The sequence below is a fragment of the Crocodylus siamensis genome, chromosome 1, assembly GCF_052110815.1.
Source record: "Crocodylus siamensis isolate JL-2025a chromosome 1, ASM5211081v1, whole genome shotgun sequence".
Lineage (NCBI taxonomy): Eukaryota > Metazoa > Chordata > Crocodylia > Crocodylidae > Crocodylus > Crocodylus siamensis.
Window position 1 is genome coordinate 376,131,986 of NC_143395.1, and position 23,111 is coordinate 376,155,096.

The 23,111-nt window shown below is 42.0% G+C and overlaps 1 protein-coding gene across 3 annotated transcripts in view; it reads left to right on the forward strand.

Moving 5' to 3' along the window:
* Positions 1-23,111, forward strand: part of STARD13 (StAR related lipid transfer domain containing 13) — a 602,523-nt gene that overhangs the window by 326,221 nt on the left and 253,191 nt on the right. For all 3 annotated transcript variants that reach the window (XM_090027662.1, XM_090027653.1, XM_090027672.1), the window contains one exon: positions 190-223. In XM_090027662.1, the coding sequence (XP_089883788.1) occupies positions 190-223 (34 nt within the window). The remainder of the gene's footprint in view (positions 1-189; positions 224-23,111) is intronic.

Genomic DNA, 23,111 nt, shown 5'->3' on the forward strand with positions numbered 1-23,111 from the left:
CAGCGTTTTGGTCGCTTTACTAGCCGCAGCATCGCACTGCAGGCTCATGTTCATCTTGTGGTCAAGATGATGATAATGATGTATCATGTTCAAAATCTACTCTTACTGTTGTTAATCCTATATCCTAAACCTATTAGGCAAAAAATATTTTTGGTAAACTAAAAAAAACAACTTTTTTTTTCCTTACAGGTGCTTTTTCAGAAACTGAGCAGAGAGAAAGCAGGTAAGTCCATAGTCTTCTACAGAAGACATTGTATTGTTTATGAGTAACACTGTCCTGAAAGTTTATTGAGGCATAATGTAGGTACATAATGAAAGTATTTATAGTTCTTAATGGTACATCCATAGGAATCTCTGAATACCAGACTTAAGTTCTGTATTATGTTTGGTGCTATAGCTTTACACAGTTTTGTACTATTGTTCACAAATATTCACCTGATGGTTGGCAACATTTGGCAGGCTCAACTGCTTGGCATGGACAGCCTTATTTCTGCTCAAATGGAACCAACAGAATCAATTGACTTTGTGGCTCATTATTATCTCTTTGCTTCCTGCTAATCTCTTCACTCCATAGCTGTTAACAACTCTTAATCTTGGGTCCAAGGCAGAATGAATCTTGGGTCCTAACCCAAATGCTACTATCGCTGCTTTTCTGCACCACCCAGATGTGGTGCAACTCTGAAAAACACCCATCTGCTGCCTCCAGCACCACAGGTGATAGTTTGCCAACCCCTAGACACTTAGGGTAGAATTCTGTCACACTCTGTGCACTTAAACAATAGCCTTCTGGCTGCATAGACCATCACTTAAGCACTTTGGCACTTAAGTATTTTTGTTATTCTGCAGTCTTGATATGTAATCGTATGTGTATAGCTTATAAGCAGGAAGATACGAGGGGTGATCAAAAAGTTCTAAGACTTAGCCTTTATTTTAAAGAATAGTGTACAAACAACATTTTTATGAGCTGTCCCTTTCAAAGTAATCTCCCCCAGATGATATGCACTTGTCCCTATGTTCCTGCCACTTTCGAAAGCAATGCTGGAAGTCTTCAACTGTGAGTTTTCTGAGTTCGGCTTTCACGTTCTTATAGATGGTTGGAATGTCATCAAATCTCCTTCCTTTCAGCTTCATTTTGATTTTTGGGAACAGCAAAAAATCACGTAGGGCAAGGTCAGGTGAATACAGAAGGTGTGGTGTCACAGGAATATTTTTTTCAGCCAAAAATTCTTGAATGGAGACAACAGTGTGTGAAGGAGCATTGTCATGCTGCAGAAACCATCAACCATTTTCACACAGCTTGCGGTGGTTTCTTCTAACTTTATCCCTCAGTCGAATCAAAACCTCTTTATTAAAGGCCTGATTGATTGTTTGACCACTCAAATTACAAATTCCTGACGAACAATACCTCGAACATCAAGTCTTAGAACTTTTTGATCAAACCACGTACATGTGTGCCTGAGCACAAGTTTCAGAAGAAACTCCCATGTTTTAGTCTTAGTAGCTTAGTGGTTAGGGAAGGGGTGGGCAAAATGGCAGATCCAGCGAGCATCCAGACTCCATTTTCCAGCAGTCTAGGAAGGCAGGAGGCAGTGGAGACCTTCCTCCGAGGCCCAGATGGAGACTTGCTGCGGGGTGGCGGATGGGACCCAGAGGTCCTGTGGGGCCAGGACTGGGGGTCTGGCATGGGGCGGGCTTGGACATGGGCTCCAGTGCCCAGCCCTGACTGGCCAGCTGCTGCCAGAGCAGCTCCACATGCCATTGCTCCAGGGTCTTCAGCCAGGTCTAGTGCTCCCACTGCATGAATGTTGCGTGCACCCAGAGACTGGGCGGGGAACAGCAAGCTGCTGCAGGCAGTGACAGTGCTGTCAGTGGTGGGAGTGTGGCAGCAGCAAGCTCCTGCAGGCAGCCACAGCGTTACACATACGTGCCCCCTGCTGCTGAGGAAGACTTAACTGCATGAGAAGCCCGTGCACACCCAGCTTCAGGGACATAGGCTGTTCAACAAAGTTTTGAATTATGTCCTGCCTCTCTGCATGCTGTGCAGGGGGGAACCTGGGGCCAAGGGAGAGCGGGAGGGGCAGGCAGGGGGCAGGGGCTGGGGCCAGGGGCAGAGCCAGGGACTGGGAGGGCCTTCCCTCAGTGCATGACTTACCACATGTCTGGGGCTACTGAGGCTGGCGGCTCGGTATGGGGCTCCCTGTCAGCAATAGCATCCGGCTGAGCCCAGTGTTCCTGGCTGGCAGCATGCAGACCTGGGAGGAGCTCTGGTCAGCAGTGGTGTAGACTGGCCACTCCTTGTGGTGCAGTGTGAGTCTGGGCCAAGGGCAAGGCAGCCACCAGGTGGGGCGGTGAAGGCCTGAGGTCCCCTCCTCTGGTGATGCTCCAGAGGCATCAGGGCAGGGTATGGGCAAGGGCAGGCCTCCCCTGCTGGTGGCACTCACCAGGGTGTGGCCCATCTCCCGGGGCACTAAAATGGAGGTCAGCTTATGCGTGAAGGGCATGGTCTTCTGGGCATGCTTGGACTGATGATTGAAGTCAGTCATGGCTACCCACTGTGTCTGCAACACCTTGACCTTCACGCAACACTGCTGTGCCATCCTAGAGTGGCCTTGTGCACACATCCTGGCTGAAGTGGCCTCATAAATGTGGGCATTCAAGCACCCACACTGTGTAAACTGCCTCTGGATGTCAGTCCTGCCCTGGAGTACCACAAGGTTGCATACCTCCTCCCGGGTCCAGCTGGGGGCCCGGACACTTGGGGTAGGAGTGGACACAGCCAGGGCTCGACAGGGATGATGTGCTGGATATGTTCCCTGCACCAGCTCTCTGGGCCCCCACATGGCCAGCCCTGGAGAACTGCCAGCAGCACCCAGGACAGGGGCATGGCCAAAGACGGGGAGCCATGTGGCAGAAGTACTTCACCCCAGTGCCTACAAAGAGACAGAGCTGGGGTTGAGCGGGAGCAGGTGCTGGCCCTGCTGCCATAGAGAGCACGGCCAGCAGCCCTGGGGGGAATCTCAGAGCTGGACAAGGGACACAGCAGGCTGCAGCACTTTGCAGCCCTTACCTGTGGCCAATGAGCAACTCTGGCTAGGGGACAGGACAGGCAGAGGCTGCCTTGGTCTGGTCCGGTCCGGTCCGGTCCTGGTGGGGGGTGGGGGCAGCACACAGGGTCTGGTTGGCTCCTGCAGACAGCACTGGCTTCTTTAGGCTTCCTGTGCTGTGCGCCCCAAGGCACAAAATGGCTGGAGACTTTTATAGCCTGAAAACTAGGGGCTTCCAGTGAGCAGCCCAGCCCTGGAGGATGAGAGGCAACCAGCACACATGTGTAGATGTGCACCCTTAATGCACCTTAAATTGGGCAAATGAGCATTAAATGCCCATGTGTAAATTCACACAGTAGTTACAGCACTATGCTGGGAAGTCAGAGAGATGCAGGCTCAAATGTCCACTGAGTGAAGTCAGGCCTAAAACCTGAGTCTCTAGTTTCCTGAATAACCATTTAGCTATTGAAGCTAAAACATGGGAGAGCTTCCCTCCTCTTCCTAACACCTATTACTCATTCTGTGGGTTTTTGTCCAGCAACATTTTCATGACTTGCATGTCCACAGCATACATACACATCCATGTAGCTGCCAGCCAGTGTGTAGTCTATGGCACATGCTCAGTCTTTGCATGTATACCACCACTCCATACTGCAAATCTAATAAAATCACCAACTGTCCACATGTCAAAAAGACCAGTAGCATGGCTGGAAAACTGCCAATTAGGCATACAAAGAGTGACAGACTTCCATCTGTAGGGCAAGAGCTATATCATAACCTATGGTAGGTGCCAGTAGTCAAAAATTTGAATTATAAAAGTAATCAGTCCTATACCAGTAGCTGCAAAACCTCTCAGGCCCCTAAAATTCATTGCTTACATTCTGGCCTGAAAAAATCTTGATCTATGTAGGCTGAGTATGTGCATTAGGCTAAGTTTGAGTAGCTGGACACCCAGCCTCCTTGCAGTATACCTCAGGACTGGGGAGGTGTCTAAACTATGTCTGAGTCTCCTCACCTAACTCACATGATAGAACTGAGTTTGGTATAAATTGTGCAGCACCTGGACTCACTCAAATCATAGCCAGCCTGGATGCACACCTTGCCTAATAATCTAGTAGTTACACTATGATACCAAGAAATAAGAGACTGAGTTCCAGGCTCTCCTCAGCCTTACAGGATTAAAACTCACACTTCACAGAAGAATGCCCTATCCACTACACTGCAGTGCCCTCCCCCTGCTTGTTAAAGCTGGCCCAATGGGCAATAAGGAATGCAAGAGTTATGAGCCAAAAGGAGAGGAAGCAAGAAGCTTCTTACCCATAAGCTGTCCAGTGTAAAATGCAGACACAGTTCTGGTATCATGGACCAGAACCCAGATGTTGCCCCCATCAGGAAAGCAGAATTATCTGGCTTTAGTAGGAGAGGTCTGGTTGTAGGATTAGCTGGAGTAGGATTAGCCTGTGGCCTGGTTGTTAGGAGAGATGGAACATAAGAGATATGAGTTTGAGTCCCATTAGCTAAAGAGGCCTTACCACTTTGCAGGGGAGTGTTCTAACCACTTAGCATTTATACATTGCCTGTGATGGCAATTATGTGTCTCTCCTTTGCATCCTGAATAGTCAGAGTGCCTAAGCTCTGAGGTGGAGTGGATGTTCAGGAAAAGCCTTGTGCACAATGCAGTGTGCTGGCCTGCTCTGGGTAACTGTGCATAGGCAGTCTGGATGGCCATTTGGAGGTGCCTAGCTCTCTTCATTTACTCCATAAGGTTCTGAGGCACTTCACTTCAAGTCACACATCTGGAGAAAGGCACCCATATTTTAGTTATTCTGATTTTAGACTGTAGAAAAGTTAAAAATTCTGCTACTTTGGACTTGCAGGTTTCAAAGTGAGTGTTGAAATAGCAGGAAGAAATGAAGCATTCCTGTGGAGTCAGTATCAGTGTGAGATATATGAATGTATTAAATGTGCATATGAGAATCTAAATCTATTTGTTGTTGAATCTGCTGATGGCAATTAATATATTGGTTTACATAATGTTCACAATATATTCTGTGCTGAGCAGCCTGGCAGCAGTCTTATCTATGCTTGCGGTTGGAGTCATTTTACTTCTGAATGCCCTTGAACAGCTACAGCAATCAGTGATGTAAAATTTGACAGTTTTCAAAGGGGTAGTATCCTTTTGGGCACTGTCTTCAAGTGTATTTGTTTTTATGAGGACTTTAGCAAAGTCATGTGTGGATTATTAAGGATAGGTCACTGGCCAACTAATGTGGCTATCAAGAATTTATGGTATAAATTTGTTTATTTAGCAGCAGAATGTCATTTATTTTGTGACTGATTATACTTACGTGAGGCATTAATGGCTTGCTTAACGGTAACTGAGCACAATAAAGAAATATAGAGAATTATAGGTGTTTCCCAAAAGGGAGAGATTAGATATTGGTATTTGATCCTCCTGGCACAATTTTGCAAATGAGTTTAAAGAAAGGCTAGATGAAAGAACCATTTGTCAAATTATAAATTACAGGCTTTTTTTGGATCCACTCAAAAAAAATAATTTTATATTTTACATGACTGAAACAACAGAGTATTGCACGCTGATTAAAGCTAAACAACTGTGGATTTTCATTTTCATTATTTTTGTCCCTTTATTACTGCACTTGTATGCTTAATGCCTGGGAGGCTGGCTTAAACTAGTCTGCTAACCTTGTGCTCTCTTATTTTTTTAATTTCCCACCACCCTCTGTTCCAGAATTGCATCCTCAGTTCTTTCCAAGGGACACTTCAATAGAAACAGGCAGCTGAATTGTTTTGCAGCTAATATATCTGATTCAGTGGATTAGCTGGCAAAGGTGCTGATCTAGTGAAAAGGCTAGCACTCTGGCCTAGAAAACTGAGGTCTTAATTGGTAGCTCTGCATTCATCTACTTAACTATTAGATCAACAGAATGTAAGGGTTGCTAACTGTTCTTTGTATCTTTTTCTAAATATTTCTGATCTTATGTTTTTGTGCACATTAACTTTATCTACTGTATGCTTATGTTTATGCTTAAACTTCCCTAAGAAAAATATGACTTTTTTTTCCCACAACGCTAAATAGCTTCCATCAAATGGTGGCATTGATTTATTATGATTTGCATTGAATATTTTTTTGTTTTTTATTAAAGTATCTATTTAGAACAACATCTTTATGCTGGATTAAGGGCTTGACTAAGAGATTTCCAAAGAAAAAAAGAGTTCGTGTCACTAGCACATACATTTTAAACACAACTGATTATATGAATACACTTCTGTATTTTGACAGTGGCAAACTTCTTTATTGCTTTTCTTTTCTTTTTTCTCTGCAAGAATGAAAACATTCAGCATCTTAGTCAAAAAAACTTTCTGCAAATCTAATGCCAAAATACTCTGAGACTGGAAGCAAAATCATTTTCTGACACAGTCTGACCACTGAAATGGAATTTTGTCCACTGAAATCTGTTACTAATTAGAGCTGCTAACGAATTTTTCAATGGAACATTTTTGTCATAAAATGCTGAGTTATAGAAAATAAAATAAAACTTTTACTGATGAAAGATTCAGTTTCAACAAATTTCCATTTCAACCAATTTGCAGGAAAATGTGTGTGCAAAATAACTTTTTAAAAATATATTTTCAAAATTAAAAGTATTGTTTTTCAATTTAAACAGTTTATTTTGAAATTTAAATTTATAGTAAAATGTTTTTAAAAGGCTGAAATGTAAATGAAATATTTTGAAATTATCTGAAATAAAAAAACCCAACAAATCAGATTGGGTCCAATGACTTTGTTTTTTGGTTTTCTTCTCATGATTCAAGACAGGAGAAGTATTTGAAATCTCAAAAAGTCATGGAGAAGGAAAAGTGTTACTCCTCCTGCCACCCCCAGCCCCCACTGCTTCCTCCCTCTCAAATAATATGCTGCATTGCAATACTTCTTCTCCCTAGTTCATTTATATGAATTCCTTTTCTCTACGCTATTCTGTTGACCACGACTTCCCCATTTCTTTAATTTTCCCTTGCTATTTTTCTCCTTTTCCCTAGATAGCCCCTATTCTTCCAGCCTGAATCAGTTTACTCCCCCACACCCACCACATTTCTCTCTCTCTCTTATAGCTGTCATGGCCAGAAGAAAAAAAGTCTAGTTAGTTCTGGAACTGCTCAGTGCTTCATCACCTTCTTCCCCACCCACAACCAAGTTATCATTGATTTAACATGGAGTCACACTTCTAACTTGATTGAGGAAGGAACTTGGGAATTACTGATTAGCTGTGGTGCTTGTAAAATAATTGACAGTACAAGCTGGAGTAGAAATAAGGAAATCACTTCCCTTTCCCTTTCAGGCAGTGCTGTCCTAATCATGCCAGGAAAGTATATTTGTTTCTCATCATTTCTTTACATAAACCACAACTGTCTGCAAGGAAAGCACATCTCTTCATTTTTGTCTTTCATTTGTATTTTATTACCTTTTAGAAACAAATAACAGAATTTTGAAATGCCATTTCCTGGATTTTCCGAGTAAGTTCCTTACTATATGTTGATCAGAATACTTAGAAGGTTTTCTAAGAAATGCTATAGCTGTTCAGAGCTATTCAGCCCCCCCGGGAAACCTTTTCCCACACGTAAATGTTGTTAGAAATGTAATTACATGTTAGCATCTGTCCCTGAAGCAATTAATATTTTTATGACTATAATTATTGTAAAAAAATATTGCACACATTAAAGATGTTATACATTGGGAAGGAATAGGAAATACTGGTAAGAGATAATTTAGTAAAGGGATGACTTACTGCTCTTAATCTACTTCCTATTTTCTTTAACTGATCCTGTATGTTATAGTAAAAGCGCTTTCTTTCTGGACAACGAATTTGAACTGAACACACATTACTGATTATCAAGGAACTTAAACAGTAAATTAGTGTATAGTCATTGCCTGCAGAGATGAATAATCTCAAGGTTTGAAGTTCAGTTCCCTACAGTCAAGTAGGGAATGGCCTCAAGTTGCAGCAAGGGAGGTTTAGGTTGGATGTTAGGAAAAACTCTCTCACTAGGAGGGTGGTGAAGCACTGGAACAAGTTACCTAGAGAAATGATGGAATATCCATCCTTTGAGGTTTATAAGGCCTAACTGGACAAAGCCCTATCTGAAATGATCTAGTTGGGGATGGTCCTGCTTTGAGCAGGGAGTTAGACTAGATGACCTTCCAACCCTAATTTTCTATGATTCTATAGTAGATGTTTTATCTATCACAGTTAGTTACAAAAATGAAGCCTATGTTTTGGCATGGCAGCTCTTAATCTGCTGTAAAAACCCTGTGTGCAAAATGTTTACCCATACAATACTTAGGCACCCAAATAGTCATATTTTGTGGAGTTTTTAAATTACATTTATGCTGTAACCATTTTGCACCTTACTTCAAGCACTAAGTCACTACTGTTGTGAATGATGCTATTTTAATACTTTGGAATTCTGATTCCTAATGCTCTAGTTCTGTCCAGCTAGTTATAGCTCACTAGCAGATGACAACACCCCTTAACTCAAACTGTAGGAGCCTGTGCTAGAGACAGAACTGGGCAGAACTGAGTGAAGAAAGGTCATTCTGTTGAGTAGAGAAGCTAATATATATCAACAGTTGGCTGGTATAAATTTTAAGACTTGTGAAAAGCAAAAGTTGGAAACTCTCTGCAAAAAATAAAAAACAAAAATAAAAACCCAGCTTTGGGGTCCCCAGTTTGGGCACAATTTATCTGACTCAGTCCGGCAGTGAAGGGTACAACTCTGTGCTGCCAGCCCTGCTGCTGCCAGGCAGGCAGGGAACACCTTGCCATGGCAGTGTGGGGTTCCATGGCAGTGGCAGCACCAAACCCCCATACCTCGCTCTGCCCTGCCATGCCAGGTACCACCCGCTGGGCCACGGGCAGGAGCCCCAAGCCTGCAGTGGGCAGCCTGAATCCACCCTTGCCCCACGCACAAATCTGGTGGTACATGCTCTCTATGTCTCCCCTTGGGAGTGTGCATAGTGGCAGGGAGCCAGCCCACCAGCTGCTCCCTGAATGAGCTGCCCGCATCTCCCTGCCCAGGCTCTGCAGCTGCGCATTCCTGCCCTGGCCCCAGACCTCAAACTCCATGCACCACCCCAACTGGGCAGCACCCACAGCCCCAACTCTGCCCAATTCCCTTCCTCACTATGCGGGCTTCAATTCCTCCCCCCCACCTTACCTGCAGCAAGCTGTGAGAGCTGCTCTTCATGCTGCCTGGCTGCCACATGCATGTGCAAGTGCACATGGTGTCCCCTGCCTGTTCACCCTCCTCCTGCTCCCCCCAGCCCCTTGCAGGCTGGAACTCTGGCAGCCTGCAAGGAGAAACCTGCCGTTTCCTGCATTTTTCTCTTTTAAAGAGAAAATCTGCATTTTTCCACAGTGAATGAAAAACCCAGATCCCTGCTAATAATACTTACAATTGCAGTAATAGTGTGGAATGGGATATCTATACTGTATGGAATGGGATCTCTATACTGTAGTCTAAGTGATGCTGGCATGCTGCCAAAAAAAAGAAACGCCAACCCCCTGTCCACACTTGGCTTTGTAAATTTGCAGTGTAAACAACTTGCATCAGTCTAAAGACCAGGAAAATCGGAGCAATGCCAGAACATGTTCTTAAGACTCTGCCGAGCCTTTTATACACAAATCAGAATGTGGTATAGATATCTTCTATGATATCCAGCTAAGGATGAGGGTCCTGTTATGCTAGGCAAGGTAGAAACTCATGAAGAAGAATTTATAATGTAGGTCATAATATATGTAAAACATTCTCTTAAATAATTAGAAGTAAAATTTTCAAACTCTGAATAATAAATGGGGGGTGTATACAAACATGCACAAAAATTGGGATGGTGAGAAAAATGATCCCTCTCACACTCTAAAAAAAATGACTGCAAAACCCAGCAACCAGACTACAGTACTATAGAAGTAAGAGCTGCTTGTGCTATTTTTACTTGCATCACATTAGGTTTTGGTGTATAGTCCTGGTCTGTGGCTCTTGGTAGCTCATATTTTTAAATAAAGTTATAAAAAATAAATTCAAACAGTGTGCTTTTTCTTTGAATGTTTTTGGCTGTATATATCAAAAATCTATCATACCACCACTAAATCTCAACCTTTCCCTTTATCAAAGTTATAAAATATGACCCTTGCCTTTAAGAAATTTTGCAACGGTGACTTATGTGGTAGGAGCAAGACATCACAGCAAAAGTGAAAAGGAGAGGACAAAGAAACTTAAGAAAAATTTTCAAAGGGAGAGGAACAAATAGCACTAGAGAAAATCCCTGTGACACTGTTCTGACCTTCATGACTACATCCGTGTAACTCCCCTAGGTAACAGAAGACCTGTTCTTTGTAGGATAATCCTAGATAGGAGTGTGTGTCTGTGTAAAAAAAGTGTGCTGTTTCTAGTTTCTAGTCCTTTAAACTCAAAGCATAAACCTGACTGAATGAAAGTAGGCAACCTAATTCCTCCTAGTATATCTCTTAGCCGTAATATTCTACTTGGCTTGAGATTTTGAGTTCCTTGATATAATGTAAAGTTATCACTAAACAGCACAAAATGATTAGCACAAAGCATTCTAGACCAGGGACAAAGGAAATGAGCTCATTTTTATTTTACTGACAAACTCATAAAGTCAGATTAAAAACTGACATCCTCTACTTTAGCAATCTGTCTGAAAAACTAAATATAGCAGCATGTTGGCATATTTGCTGATGCACGGTAATGCAGTCTCTAGCAAAGCAGCAAGTGGCTGGCACAGAAGATGGTGCACTGCAGTAATGCAATGAAATCCTTACATGACCTTGGCCATATCTGAGGTATTCTGTGAATAACTCCATACCCTTGAAATATTCTGAGATTCAAAGAGAAGCAGATGTAGCCTTATGGCTTTAATAAATGGCATTTATTAATAAAATATTAATAAATAGCACCGTTCTTCTAGGCAAAATTCTCGTCAACGTCAAGGAGATCTCTCATTCTCTAAAGAAACAGGTCTACAGGCAAATGTACACTTCGATTAACTTCAAGAGTGGAGGGACTGAGCATTTGCCATGGTCTAATTGTTCCCTGTGCATAAACCTGAAGTGACGTAAGTGTACCAAAACCACTCCAGCTTTGGCCCTGCTTCATGCCCACTCAGTTTTATCCCTACAAGTTCATGCCCACATCACCTTTTGAAGCCACTCCAAATGTACATTTGCCCATACCTGGGGACCATATGGCATGTCAGCAGCTACATATATCCTCCAAAAGAGGGCCTGATCCTGGAAGGTACCAAAACATTCCCAACTCTCACTGTTTTTGATGGATCCTGCAGATGCTCAGGTAATCTCAAGATCAGACACATTCTTTCTAGGGGGTCCCTTTGACTATGTGCTCCTTGTACCTTTTCAGTTGTACCAAGTTTTACCCTTATAATTTAAACTGTGCTTTCACTACAATTGCTGAGCAACTGTCACAGTATAGTTGTCCTGCCCCCAAAGCAGACCAGGAATAAGACTGAACTCAGAGATACAGGCTGTACCTGGATTTCCCTATTGCTCCAGAAAGGAGGAGGAAGGGTAAGTAATCTGGGCCACACCAGTACCAGAATACTTACTCCTGCCTGGCCAGAGTACTGAGAGCCAAGGCTCTGCCCACCTTTTCGATGGGGAAAAGTGATAACACACAGAAGCTGCTTTTCCCTCCCTTCTGCTACCTGGGATACAGGTCAGCCCTGCAGGTAGGTTCAGTGGCTGCAGATACTTGTAACTCCCCAGCACAGGAGTTTATGTAGAGTCAAAATCTGGTCCTAAATTAATGTGAGAAAAAATATTCTCAAACTATTTCCATTGCTTTTGGCATAGATCAGGATAACAGATTGTAAAATCAGAAGAAATGGAGGGAACAGATCCCTTCCCTAGGAATACTTTGACCCTCTGGAAACCAAAGCCTGGGCCAGGTTCTACCCTTGGTGTTATACTCAAACAACTAAAATGTGACCCACTGACTTACAAAAAACAGAAAAGGAAATAAGAACCACTAATCACTGTGGAATTGCAGGAAGCTGCAATTTCTGAAAAAGATGGAGCAGGTTATGAGACACTAATTTTATTGTTTCAGTTTTAATTTAGGAATCGTGCTACTGAACAACAGAAATTATCCTGATCTATTAGTCTATTATGGAATGCTATAAATTTTAGATGAGGTTCTATAGCTTTCTCCAGCAATGAAACAATAAAACCTAAGGATGGCCCACCCAAATATCTCTCTCTTTTTCACTAAGATGATAATAAAGTATACCTATAGTTCTTTTGTATTGCTTTACATTTTAGTCAGCATATTTTCAATCATAAATGAAAATATTTTAAAGGCTAGTACTTTATAGTGTTGGAAAACTATGTATTAGACAAAATAGTGGAGGTTTTGAAATAAGCATATTATAAACATTGTTTTTCTGCTTTCAGTCTTTTTTGTTTATAGTTTAGAGCTGCCAAAGAGATTTTAACACTAAACAGGTGATGGCTGAGAGAGGGATCTGTTACTTCTCTGGAGACTAAAAAAAACCAGACAAGAACTTTTCTGTAAACCATGATCTAATGTTGGCTGATAAATTGCATCAAAATTTTACCTCTGCCTCACAGCAGGCAGACCCAGACATCAAACCAAAACTATAGAATGGGTATATTATGATATCTGAATGATTAATAAGGTTTTTATTATTAGGCCATATTCTGCCCCATTTATATCTAAGTAACCCACTCTACTTCAATAGACTCTTCAAAGGTGTAAATGAGGAAAGCAGAATTAGGCAGGCAAGGTTATTTGGGTAGATGAAATATCTAATAAAATATCTTTTATTAGACCAACTAAGAAGTTGTAAAAAAAAGTTCTTAGCAAGCTTTCAGGTGCAATCACCCTTCTTTAGGCATAGAATTAGAATTAGGATTAAAATTTCAGGCACAATCATACTTCTTCAGGGAGCAGAATCAGGCTTTTTAAATATCTTATTACTCAAGGTAATTTTAAAACAAAAATAAATGGAAACATTTCACAAAATAAAATGATGCATTAACCTCTGTCTTTTATTTAAAGTAGTTCTTTCCTTGAACCCTTTTTAAATGCCATTGTGCAAAGATCGCATGTTATACTTTGTTCCACTGGATAACAGTGGATGTGGTATCTTGATTCAAATTAAAAAGGGATTAAAAATAATTAGGCCTGTCATAAATGAATTCACTCTTTAGTGCTTTATAATGGAAAGTGAGGGTGTTATAAGGATGAGAAAGGGAACCTCATGCAAGACAGCATTGTAGCACTGGCCTGTTAATGCTCTGCAGCAGCCCATATGGTCATACTGCAAATTAGTGTCCCCAAGCAGTAACATGTTTTCTGGATTCTCATTTTGTCCTGTCTAACTAACTTCTGCCAACTCCTTAAGGCAATTATGATTTGTTAGTTTTCATTCTAAGCATAAAATCATTGGGGGTGGGCTTTAGAAAGGTTGCTAAGATCCAGGATAGATAATTTCTAAGGTAAAAGCTTTCAGGTACCTGGAGCTGGGAATTAGGTTAGGCTGGCCATTATATTTAGCATAAGTTATATTTGGTAATAAAGACAAACCCCAGGAAGTAGGGAGCTTCTGGCCTTATACTAAACATGTACAAACTTTCCTTGGAACAGAATGGGGACTGCCATTTTACACCATCAAGCAGTATGGTATAGTGGCAACTCAGTTCATGAACGGTGTCCAAGGCCCAGCAGATCTTGTACCTGGCTGACTACACCTGGCTCTCTGCAGTGGTATCTTCTGCCCCTTTTATGAATGTTAATGTAATGAAATCCTAGGCTGGGCTTAAATGGAGATTAATTTCTGGAGATTAATTTCTGGATAAAAAGCATGAATCTAGAACTGAATTACTAACCACAGCAGATCAAAGGCAGTAACAGACTGTAAAACCTCTCTGCAGGCCTCTATGTATGGTGTAGCCACTAGAGAGGGACAGAGTTGCACAGTGTTAGCATAGATTCTGGAGGTATTACTCAAACAAATGTTTCTTCTAAGAAAAGCAATGAAAGAATTTTTGGAAGCTTTTAAATGGAAAGTCATCCATTCTCTGTCCTTCCTGTTCTTATATATTAGATTTCATCCAGGCTAGCAAGCTGTTATGATAGAGATGCACGTACAGATACTGATAATTATTGAGCACTCAGCAGAAAACCATAACAAATTGGTAATCACCTCACTGCTGTCATACCACAGTTGAAAAGTAGCAATATAGGAGTGTTTGGGCTGCTTACAAAGCACAAATGATGTGCTAAACTCATCCCTGGAGTAACCACAATAAATCTGTTTCCTAACTGATGAATTCAACTTCTCCATGTCCCAGCAGCATAAATACAAGTAATCCTCTTAGGTCATTATGGAGACAAGAGGCATGTCTACATGTTCATTAATGCACCATGGCTACTGAACTTTCAGTTTAGTACTTGTTATAATGGGTACTAAACTAAATGTGCAGTCACCACACTACTGCTCAGTAGCACCAGCACACAGGGTTTTTTGTGATGCTAATGCATAGTAGACTAATTCTACTGTGCATTAAGCGCATTAGCATGGCTTTTGCCATGACATGCTAATGCACAGTAGAATTAATCTACTGTGTATTTAGCATCTCATGTAGACATGCCCAGAGACACAACCTAAATGTTTAGGTTGGGACATACTGATTTATTTAGTCATTAAAACTATTTTTTCATACTATCTTTTCTCCCCTTTTTGAAAGTTTAATGTTTATTTTGTCTTAATACAATTAGAGAGAGGTAGTTAGCTGTGTTAATCTGAACTCAGGCAAAAGACAGGGTAGATTTGCACTTCATAGACTAATTATAGGTTATATATATGACTAATATATAACCTTATAGTTAGCCTTTAAGGTGCAGTTTTATCCTGCTTTAATATAACTATACATCGAATAGCTGTTTCAGTCAATAGTCCACAATAATGCTTAAATTAACTGAAACAATTAATTTCCATTATTCTTTCCAAAACATCTTCTAGTCCCTTTTAATACTTTGGTATTTCACTAGATTTAGGGTTTACAATTTGCTCCACCTGAAATATTTTGTTTAAATTTATACAAAGGCTTGGTCCCTTTGATTTAATTGGAATTGTTTCCAGGTGAAAGATAAGCACATGCTTAACTGTCTGTTGGAGCAGAACTTTAATGATCTTCAGATGTATTTTGGCATTGGCTTTGTTTACATTTTTAATCATCTTTGCTTAACAATACATTTAGATTCCCCTTTTAATATGCATCTTGAATTCAGTTTGTATATGCTAAATTTCAAACAGGCTAATATCTTAGGCTATCATTAATTTTCCCACAAGACAGAGCAGATGTTGATAGTTCTAGAATTAGTCACTCTGTATATGTTGACAGTCCACTGCCTGGCCTAGTTATAATTTCATTGTCATTTGTGGAATTCCTAGATGAGCATAGGTGTCAGAATTTCTGCTGACTTGAAATGCAATACTTACGGCTAATATATGATCACATGTGATGTGCAAGTCTAAACATTGGGATAATACTTCCCAATGAAACAGGGATTGCTTTTTAGAAGACTGTGAAGTGCCAAAGTGAAAGTATCACTGAAGGTAATTACATTAGGTAAGCGGTTTATAAGACATTTGATAATTATTTAATTAAAATCTGCTTTAAATCTGCAAAGCAAGTTACCACCTACAAAATTACAGTGTGTGAAACCCTCAGGCTCCTTTACCTGATTCAATACCAACTGCAATCATTGAAAAGACTTCCACTGAATTCTATCACAGTAAGATCAAGTTTCTAATGATGAATGACTAGATGAAAGTACTATCAAGTGGATACATAACTAGTTGGATCAGAGTGTTCAACAAATTAACTGTCAAACACAAACATCCTGTTGCCAGTAACTACACAGTTTGAGCCCTTCTTGTCAAGTGGCCGCATGACTGGGTGGTGAATATCAAGGGCTGTACAGGAGGGATAGGACAGAGAGGAGAGGTGGGGGTGTGGTGCTCTATGCCAAGGAGAAATATACATCCTCAACAAGTGGCACTGGGTAAGAGGAGGGGCACAGTGAAGTACTCTGGGTTAAAATATAAGGAAGTCAAGGGGAAAGGGACTGAACGGTGGGGGTCTACTACAGACCACCCAACAAAGGGAAGAGCTAGACTGGGAATTCTTAAGTCAGTTCACAGAGGTAGTTAGGTCAAAGAACATGGTTATCATGGGTGACCTGAACTTTCTAGGCATCTTCTGGGAAGAGCAGTCAGCCAGATCTGACCGCTCACGTAGGTTCCTAGCCGAGATACAGGACCTCCATCTAACCCAGGAGGTGCACAGCCCCACCAAGGGAGATGCCTTGTTGGATCTGGTCCTGGCTATGGGTGACAACCTGGTGAGGGGTCTGCGGGTGCTCAACTACCTGGGCAACAGTGATCATTGCCTGCTGGAATTCACCATCCAGTGCAAGGTGGCAAAAGCCTGCAGCAGTGCAGCAGCTCTGGACTTCAAGAGGGCAGATTTCAATGAGGTAAGGAGAATAGTCAGGAGGGCACTGAGGTCCCAGAGGGGAGGGGAGTCAGGTGTGCAGGAAGAGTGGTCATTCCTTAAGGAGATGATCCTCCAGGCCCAAAGGGAGATGATCCCAATGCGGATGAAAGGGGGCAGGAAGGTGCAAAAGCCCCCATGGCTCATCAAAAGCATCTGAGAATGTCTCCTAGATAAAAAGGAGGCGTACACCCAATGGAAGGGAGGGGCCATCACCAGGGAGGACTATACCCTGGTTGCTTGAGGCTGTAGGGGGGCAGTCAGGAAGGTCAAGGCAGAGATGGAACTGGGACTAGCTATCCAGATCGAGGACAACAAGAAGTCCTTTTTTAAATATATAGTGGGTAAAAAGAAGGTACCGGGTAACGTGGGGCCTCTGCAGAACACACTAGGAAATCTGATCATCGCACCAGACAGCAAAGCTAACCTATTTAACAATTTCTTTGCCTCCATTTTTCTGAGCACGGACCGAGTCACCCCTCCCCTACCAGGACCCCTGTAGGTCCCAGGGGAGGCTCACCCAGGCCTAGGGTCAGTGAGGACCTAGTCAGGGAACTTCTGGAGGGACTGAACATATTTAAATCAGCAGGTCCTGACGATCTCCACCCCAGAGTGCTGAGGGAATTAGCAGAGGTTATAGCGGGACCCTTGGCATAGCTTTATGAGCACTCATGGTGCTCTCCTGTGGTGCCAGAGGACTGGAAAAGGGCTAATGTGGTTCCCATTTTCAAAAAAGGGAGGAAGGAGGACCCAGGAAACTATAGGGCAGTCAGCCTTACCTTGGTCCTGGGTAAGCTTTTTGAGAGTTATCCTGGCGCATGTCTGTGAGGGGTCAGCACGGGAGATTATGCTTAGGGAAAACCAACATGGGTTCATTAGAGGCAGGTCAACCTGGTGGCCTTCTATGACCAGGTCACAAAATCCTTAGATGCAGGGCTAGCAGTGGACATAGTCTTTCTGGACTTTAGGAAGGCCTTCAACACTGTCTCTCACCCTGTTCTCATTAAAAAACTAGGAGACTGTGACGTTGAGACCTACACAGTCAAATGGATCACTAGTTGGCTGGAGGGCTGCTCCCAGACAGTGGTGGTAGATGGGTCATTTTCGACCTGGAGGCATGTGGGGAATGGGGTCCCCCAGGGCTCAGTCCTCAGGCCCGCACTGTTCAACACCTTCATCAGCAACTTGGACGAGGGGGTAAAAAGCACCCTGTTCAAATTCGCAGACGACACTAAGATGTGGGGAGAAATGGGCACACTAGAAGGGAGGAATAGGCTGCAATTGCACCTAGACAGGTTACAGGGTTGGGCAGATGAGAACAGGATGGGTTGCAACACTGCAGGTACTGCACCTGGGGAGGAGAACCAGCAGCATACCTACAGACTGGGGATCTCCCTTCTCATCAATGCAGAGGCAGACAAGGATCTTGGAGTCATTACTGATGCCAAAATGAACATGGGCTGACAGTGTGGGGAAGCAGTCAGAAAGGCCAACCATACCTTGTCATGCATCCACAGATGCATCTCAAGTAGGTCCAAGGAGGTGATCCTCCCCCTCTATGTGACACTGGTCAGGCCACAGTTGGAGTACTGCGTCCACTTCTGGGCACCGCACTTTAGGAGGGATGTGGACAACATGGAGAGGGTCCAGAGGAGGGCCACCTGCATGATCAGGGGGCAGCAGGGCAGGGCTTATGAGGAAATGCTAAGGGACCTGAACCTGTTCAGCCTCCACAAGAGAAAGATGAGGGGGGAACTAGTGCTGTTTACAAACTAGTCTGGGGGGGACCAGCAGGCATTGGGGGAGTCCCTGTTCCCCTGAGCGCTACCAGGAGTGACTAGAAATAATGGTCACAAGCTGGCAGAGGGTAGGTTCAGATGACATCAGGAGGCGCTACTTTACTGTTAGGGTGGGTAGGATCTGGAACCAACTTCCAAGCAAAGTGGTGCTGGCTCCTACCCTGGGGGTCTTAAAAAGGAGGCTAGACAATCACCTTTCTGGGGTCATTTGACCCCAGTACTCTTTCCTGCCATGTCAGGGGGTCGGACTAGATGATCTGCTCAGGTCCCTTCCGACCCTACCAACTGTGAAACTATGAAATACCCATCAGTGGCTCAGTGTCCAGCTAGGAGGAGGTCTCAAGTAAGGTTCCCCAGCAGTCTGATCTGGGTCTGGTATTAATATCTTAATTAATGGTTTGAATGATGGGATTGAGTACACACTTAGCAAATTTATGGATGACACCAAATTGGGTGGAGTTGCAGACACTCTGGAGGATAGGTCTGAAAAATGATCCACAATCAACCATATGAAATTCAGCAAGGACAAGTGCAAAGTCCTGCACTTGGGACAGAAAAATTGCATGTACAAGTACAGACTGGGAAATGAGTGGATAGGCTGCAGTACTGCAGAGAAGGACCCTAGCTTTACAGTACCTTTACTCTGTTCACCCACAGTCAGGTAGGGAGGAAGCAGAGCACACAGTAGCCGTTGTTGGGGAGGGAGCTCAGACTCTGCCTGCACAGCCCTAACCCACCAGGTAAGGGAGGCTCTTGCACAACACCTACTGTGCCCTGGGTTCCCCAGGCTGCTGAAGAGTCCTGAGCAGAGCTGAATGGCCGGACCACCCATCACGGCCGCTCACCTAGACCTGATGTGGCAGCAGCACATCATGGCCACAAGCCATTAGCTGGCCATCCCATGCATACCCACCCAGTGCACCCTGCCCCTGCAAAGTGTATATGTGTGTCTGTAAGTCCTGAACAGTTGGGTTTTCTGTATGTGTGTGTGTAACTGAGCTCCATAGTTACTGTTCTAAACCAGGTTATATTTCATAATACAGAAGGGGTAGCATATTCTCAATGCTATCCTTTTAAAACTGTAGTCACTTTTGTCTGAATGACTGAGTTCCTCTAATGATTACTGTTTTAGAAGATACTGGAAAATGGCTCCCTCTCTTTGGAAAGAAACACGCACCCACCTCAGACTCCTTCTCTCTCCCTCCATCCTTGTTCCTAAGAGCAAACAAAAATGCTGCCAAGGAAAAACATGCATTTGGGCCAGGAACTGAAGCAACCGATACTCAGTTAGTTACTTTGACTGCCTGCTTGAGGGCATGGGGAAACAGATCATATCAAGATTTCTACTACATTCCTCCTAAGGTTAGCAGTCTGCTAGTGTGATTTTTCCCACTCAGCTTTTCCCACAGTCAGTAAGATTTATCAGACAATGGAGTTAGTGTCAACTGTACAAAACTAACTAGGGGATATCTTCCTTTCACCATGCTTGTGCTATTATTACTTATCAATGACACTCTGTAGCTTAAATGACTGGTTAATTTACAGGCAGACTGAGCCAAATTCACACCTACTGTAGCTCTGTTGATTTCAGCTGAGTTACACCACGGCTGAATTTGGAACAGAGAGTCTGAGAGACACAAGTGGTAATGTGCTACTAACAGAATCAAGAGTAGCACAGACGCTGAAAGTGAACAGGAAGCTGAAAGCTTTGGCAGGTCCCACATTTCTAGAATGTACTATGCCGGCATCTTGCTTTGCAAAACATAGTATGTGTTTTTGCAAAAAAGAGACATTTTTATTTTGAAAAATTCAATTACCCGGTTATAAAAAGTGATTCATTTATTAAAAGAAGAGATTTTCTAAGGAGTTTTAGAGTACAAGCTCCACTGCAAATCTCTGGAACTTGTCCCTTTAACATCTCAAATCTTTCTCAAAATCTCCATCAAAATGCAAAGCCAAGCACATTTAGGCTGAGATTTTCAAAGGATTGTACACAAATTCAGTACCCAAATCCTATTAAAATTCAGTGGGGACTGCACAATTAATGCCCTAAACAACTATTTGTAAATTCCTAAGTGTTTCTGATTAACAGAGTAACCTTAAAAAATCCCAAAATATTTAGAAAATATAAAATCAAACATCTTAAAGGATAGCAACTTAATACTAGTTTCAATGTAAATAAATCCAGCAGTTTATACAAAGCAGACGGTTTGTTCTTGTGCCAGAAGCTGTGGCTTATTCATGCTTCATACCCCACTTCCTTTTCCTGTCTGCCCCTGGAGGGACACAGGAAAAGAAAGCCCTGCACTGCTACAGCTTCCCTCCCACCCTCCATGTCAACCTGAGGATTCTAACCAGTGTCTCTGGGCTTGTCTTCAAGCCACTGATACCTCATTTCAATACATAGTATTTTTACTTCTGCAACTTGTGTGTATAAGGTGCACCTTCCTTTAAGAGCTTCTTTTTGGGGGGAGCGATGTCTTATACACGGGGAAAAAAAGTAGTTGCTTTTCAGAATAGGAAGAAATTATTAGTAGGTTGCCCAAAAGACTTACTAATTCAAGTAGTATTTAAATATTCTTGTCTTAGAAAAAAAGAGAGAAAAGATGGCACAACTTGTGTTGAACACAAGATTTCTTAGGGTATTTTGGACTAGGAATGCTTCTGAGAATCTTCAAAAGGAACTAACAAAACTTGATGATTTAACAGCATGACAGTGATTCTTCCATTCTGTTTAGCATTCAGAAGACCTTTCCCAGACTTCTACCTGTAGGTTTAGGCACCATATTTCAAGAAGGGTTTGGACAAGTTGGAGAGGCAAGAACAAATATAATTAACAGATCTAGAAAATGTGAAATGAGGAAACTTTGTGGGAACTGGGACTATTTAACCTAGAAAAGACATTGAATAACAGTCTTTAAATGCAAAAATGTTTGGAAAGAGACAGAGAAATCAATTGTTGTCTGTGTCTACAGAGCACAGGATAAGAAGTGATGGGCTCAAATTACAACAACGGAGATTTAGGATAGATATTTGGAAGAAGTTTCTAATTATGAGGGTTGCTAAATTCTGGAACAGATTTTCTAGAAATGTTGTAAAATCTGTGTCACCAGAAGCAAAGTGCAGGTTAGACAAATATTGTTCTGGGGTGGTTTAGACAAGGATGATCACACCTTGAACAGGGGTTTGAACTAGATGACCTTTTGAGGAACTTCCAGCCCTATTTTTCCATTGATTCTGTCATTTCAATTTAGCTGAGTGTTAGGTAATGCACAGAAATAATTTAGACTCATAATGTACTGGATGTTTAATGAAGTGTTTAGGAAAAATATCTAGTCAGACTGTGGACCACTTAATTAAAACAGTTTGGTGAACACATCTGCTCCATTTACAAATCTGACATGAAAAAAATAAAATCCTAAACTTTATAAATAATAGAGAATACTATTGAAAATATTATAATGCCATTATCCATATGCTATGTTCTTGTCTTCAGTACTGTCACAGAAAAGGTTTAGAGAAGGGCCATGACAGTAATATGCAAAAGCTATAATTATTTAGGTTAAATAAAGGATTAATTAGAATAGATGCAATAGCAGTGTTATTTACCCTGCATTTTCATAAAGCAAATCACAGATACTCCCAATGAAATTAATACGAGGTAGGACATTTAAGACAGGTGGAAACCTGGGGTGATGGGACTGAAATCTCTTTCCCATTTCCCCAGCTGATGGAGGCTAGTATGTAAGCCAGGAATCTGACACATTATTGGTAATGTACCTTAGAGAAGCTCTCCAATAGAGAACGTCAATTAAAGACAGTTATTCATATGGAATAACTGCCATCATGAAATCATGGCCCCAGTGGGAAAGCTGTCATTCATTTCAGTGGGACCAGAATTTTAACCAAGAGTGAAAGTGTTTAGTGTTAGGCCTAAAACAGCTCTAAAGGAGAACAATTTGAGTCTTAACAGTGGTAACAAGAGCAAAGTTGGCCAACGTTGGAAGGTTAAGGTTTTCACCATTCTGCAAAACCAACACAAAATATTTTCATACTATAAAGAAACACTATTTATTGTTATATTCTAAAGCACATTTGCCTATTTCATTTATTTATTGTTAAACAGATTATTTTCTTATTCATAGAAGACCACTAATGAAAAGTACCTAAGAGGATGTAAAATTGTTGGTAGAAAACTTAGGTTCAAAGACTAAGTAAAATATATACTTCCAGATTACTGTTTTTGTGTTCCTCAGCAGACCTCGTGAATCCAAAGCCATGGAGTCCGCATGTTGAGGGATGGAAGAAAAAAATAATTGTTTCTTCCATGTACACCATTTAGGCTTATCAGTGAAGGCAATGACTGATTGTTCTTTCTCCCAGTTATAAAGTGTATCAGTTTCAAATTTAACTCAACAATTAAATACAGTGGATTCTTCCTCTTGTATTTCATTTGCATTTTGACTGGATCCGAAAACAGTTCCTCATCTACTGGGAGTCAAAGAGTTGCTTTATTTGGACTGAAAATATGATGGTTCTTTATCTCTTAATTAAAATGAGGAACTGTCGCCTCATCTACTGATTCAAATCTTAAGTGTTGAGCAATTCCACATTACACAATAGCTGTC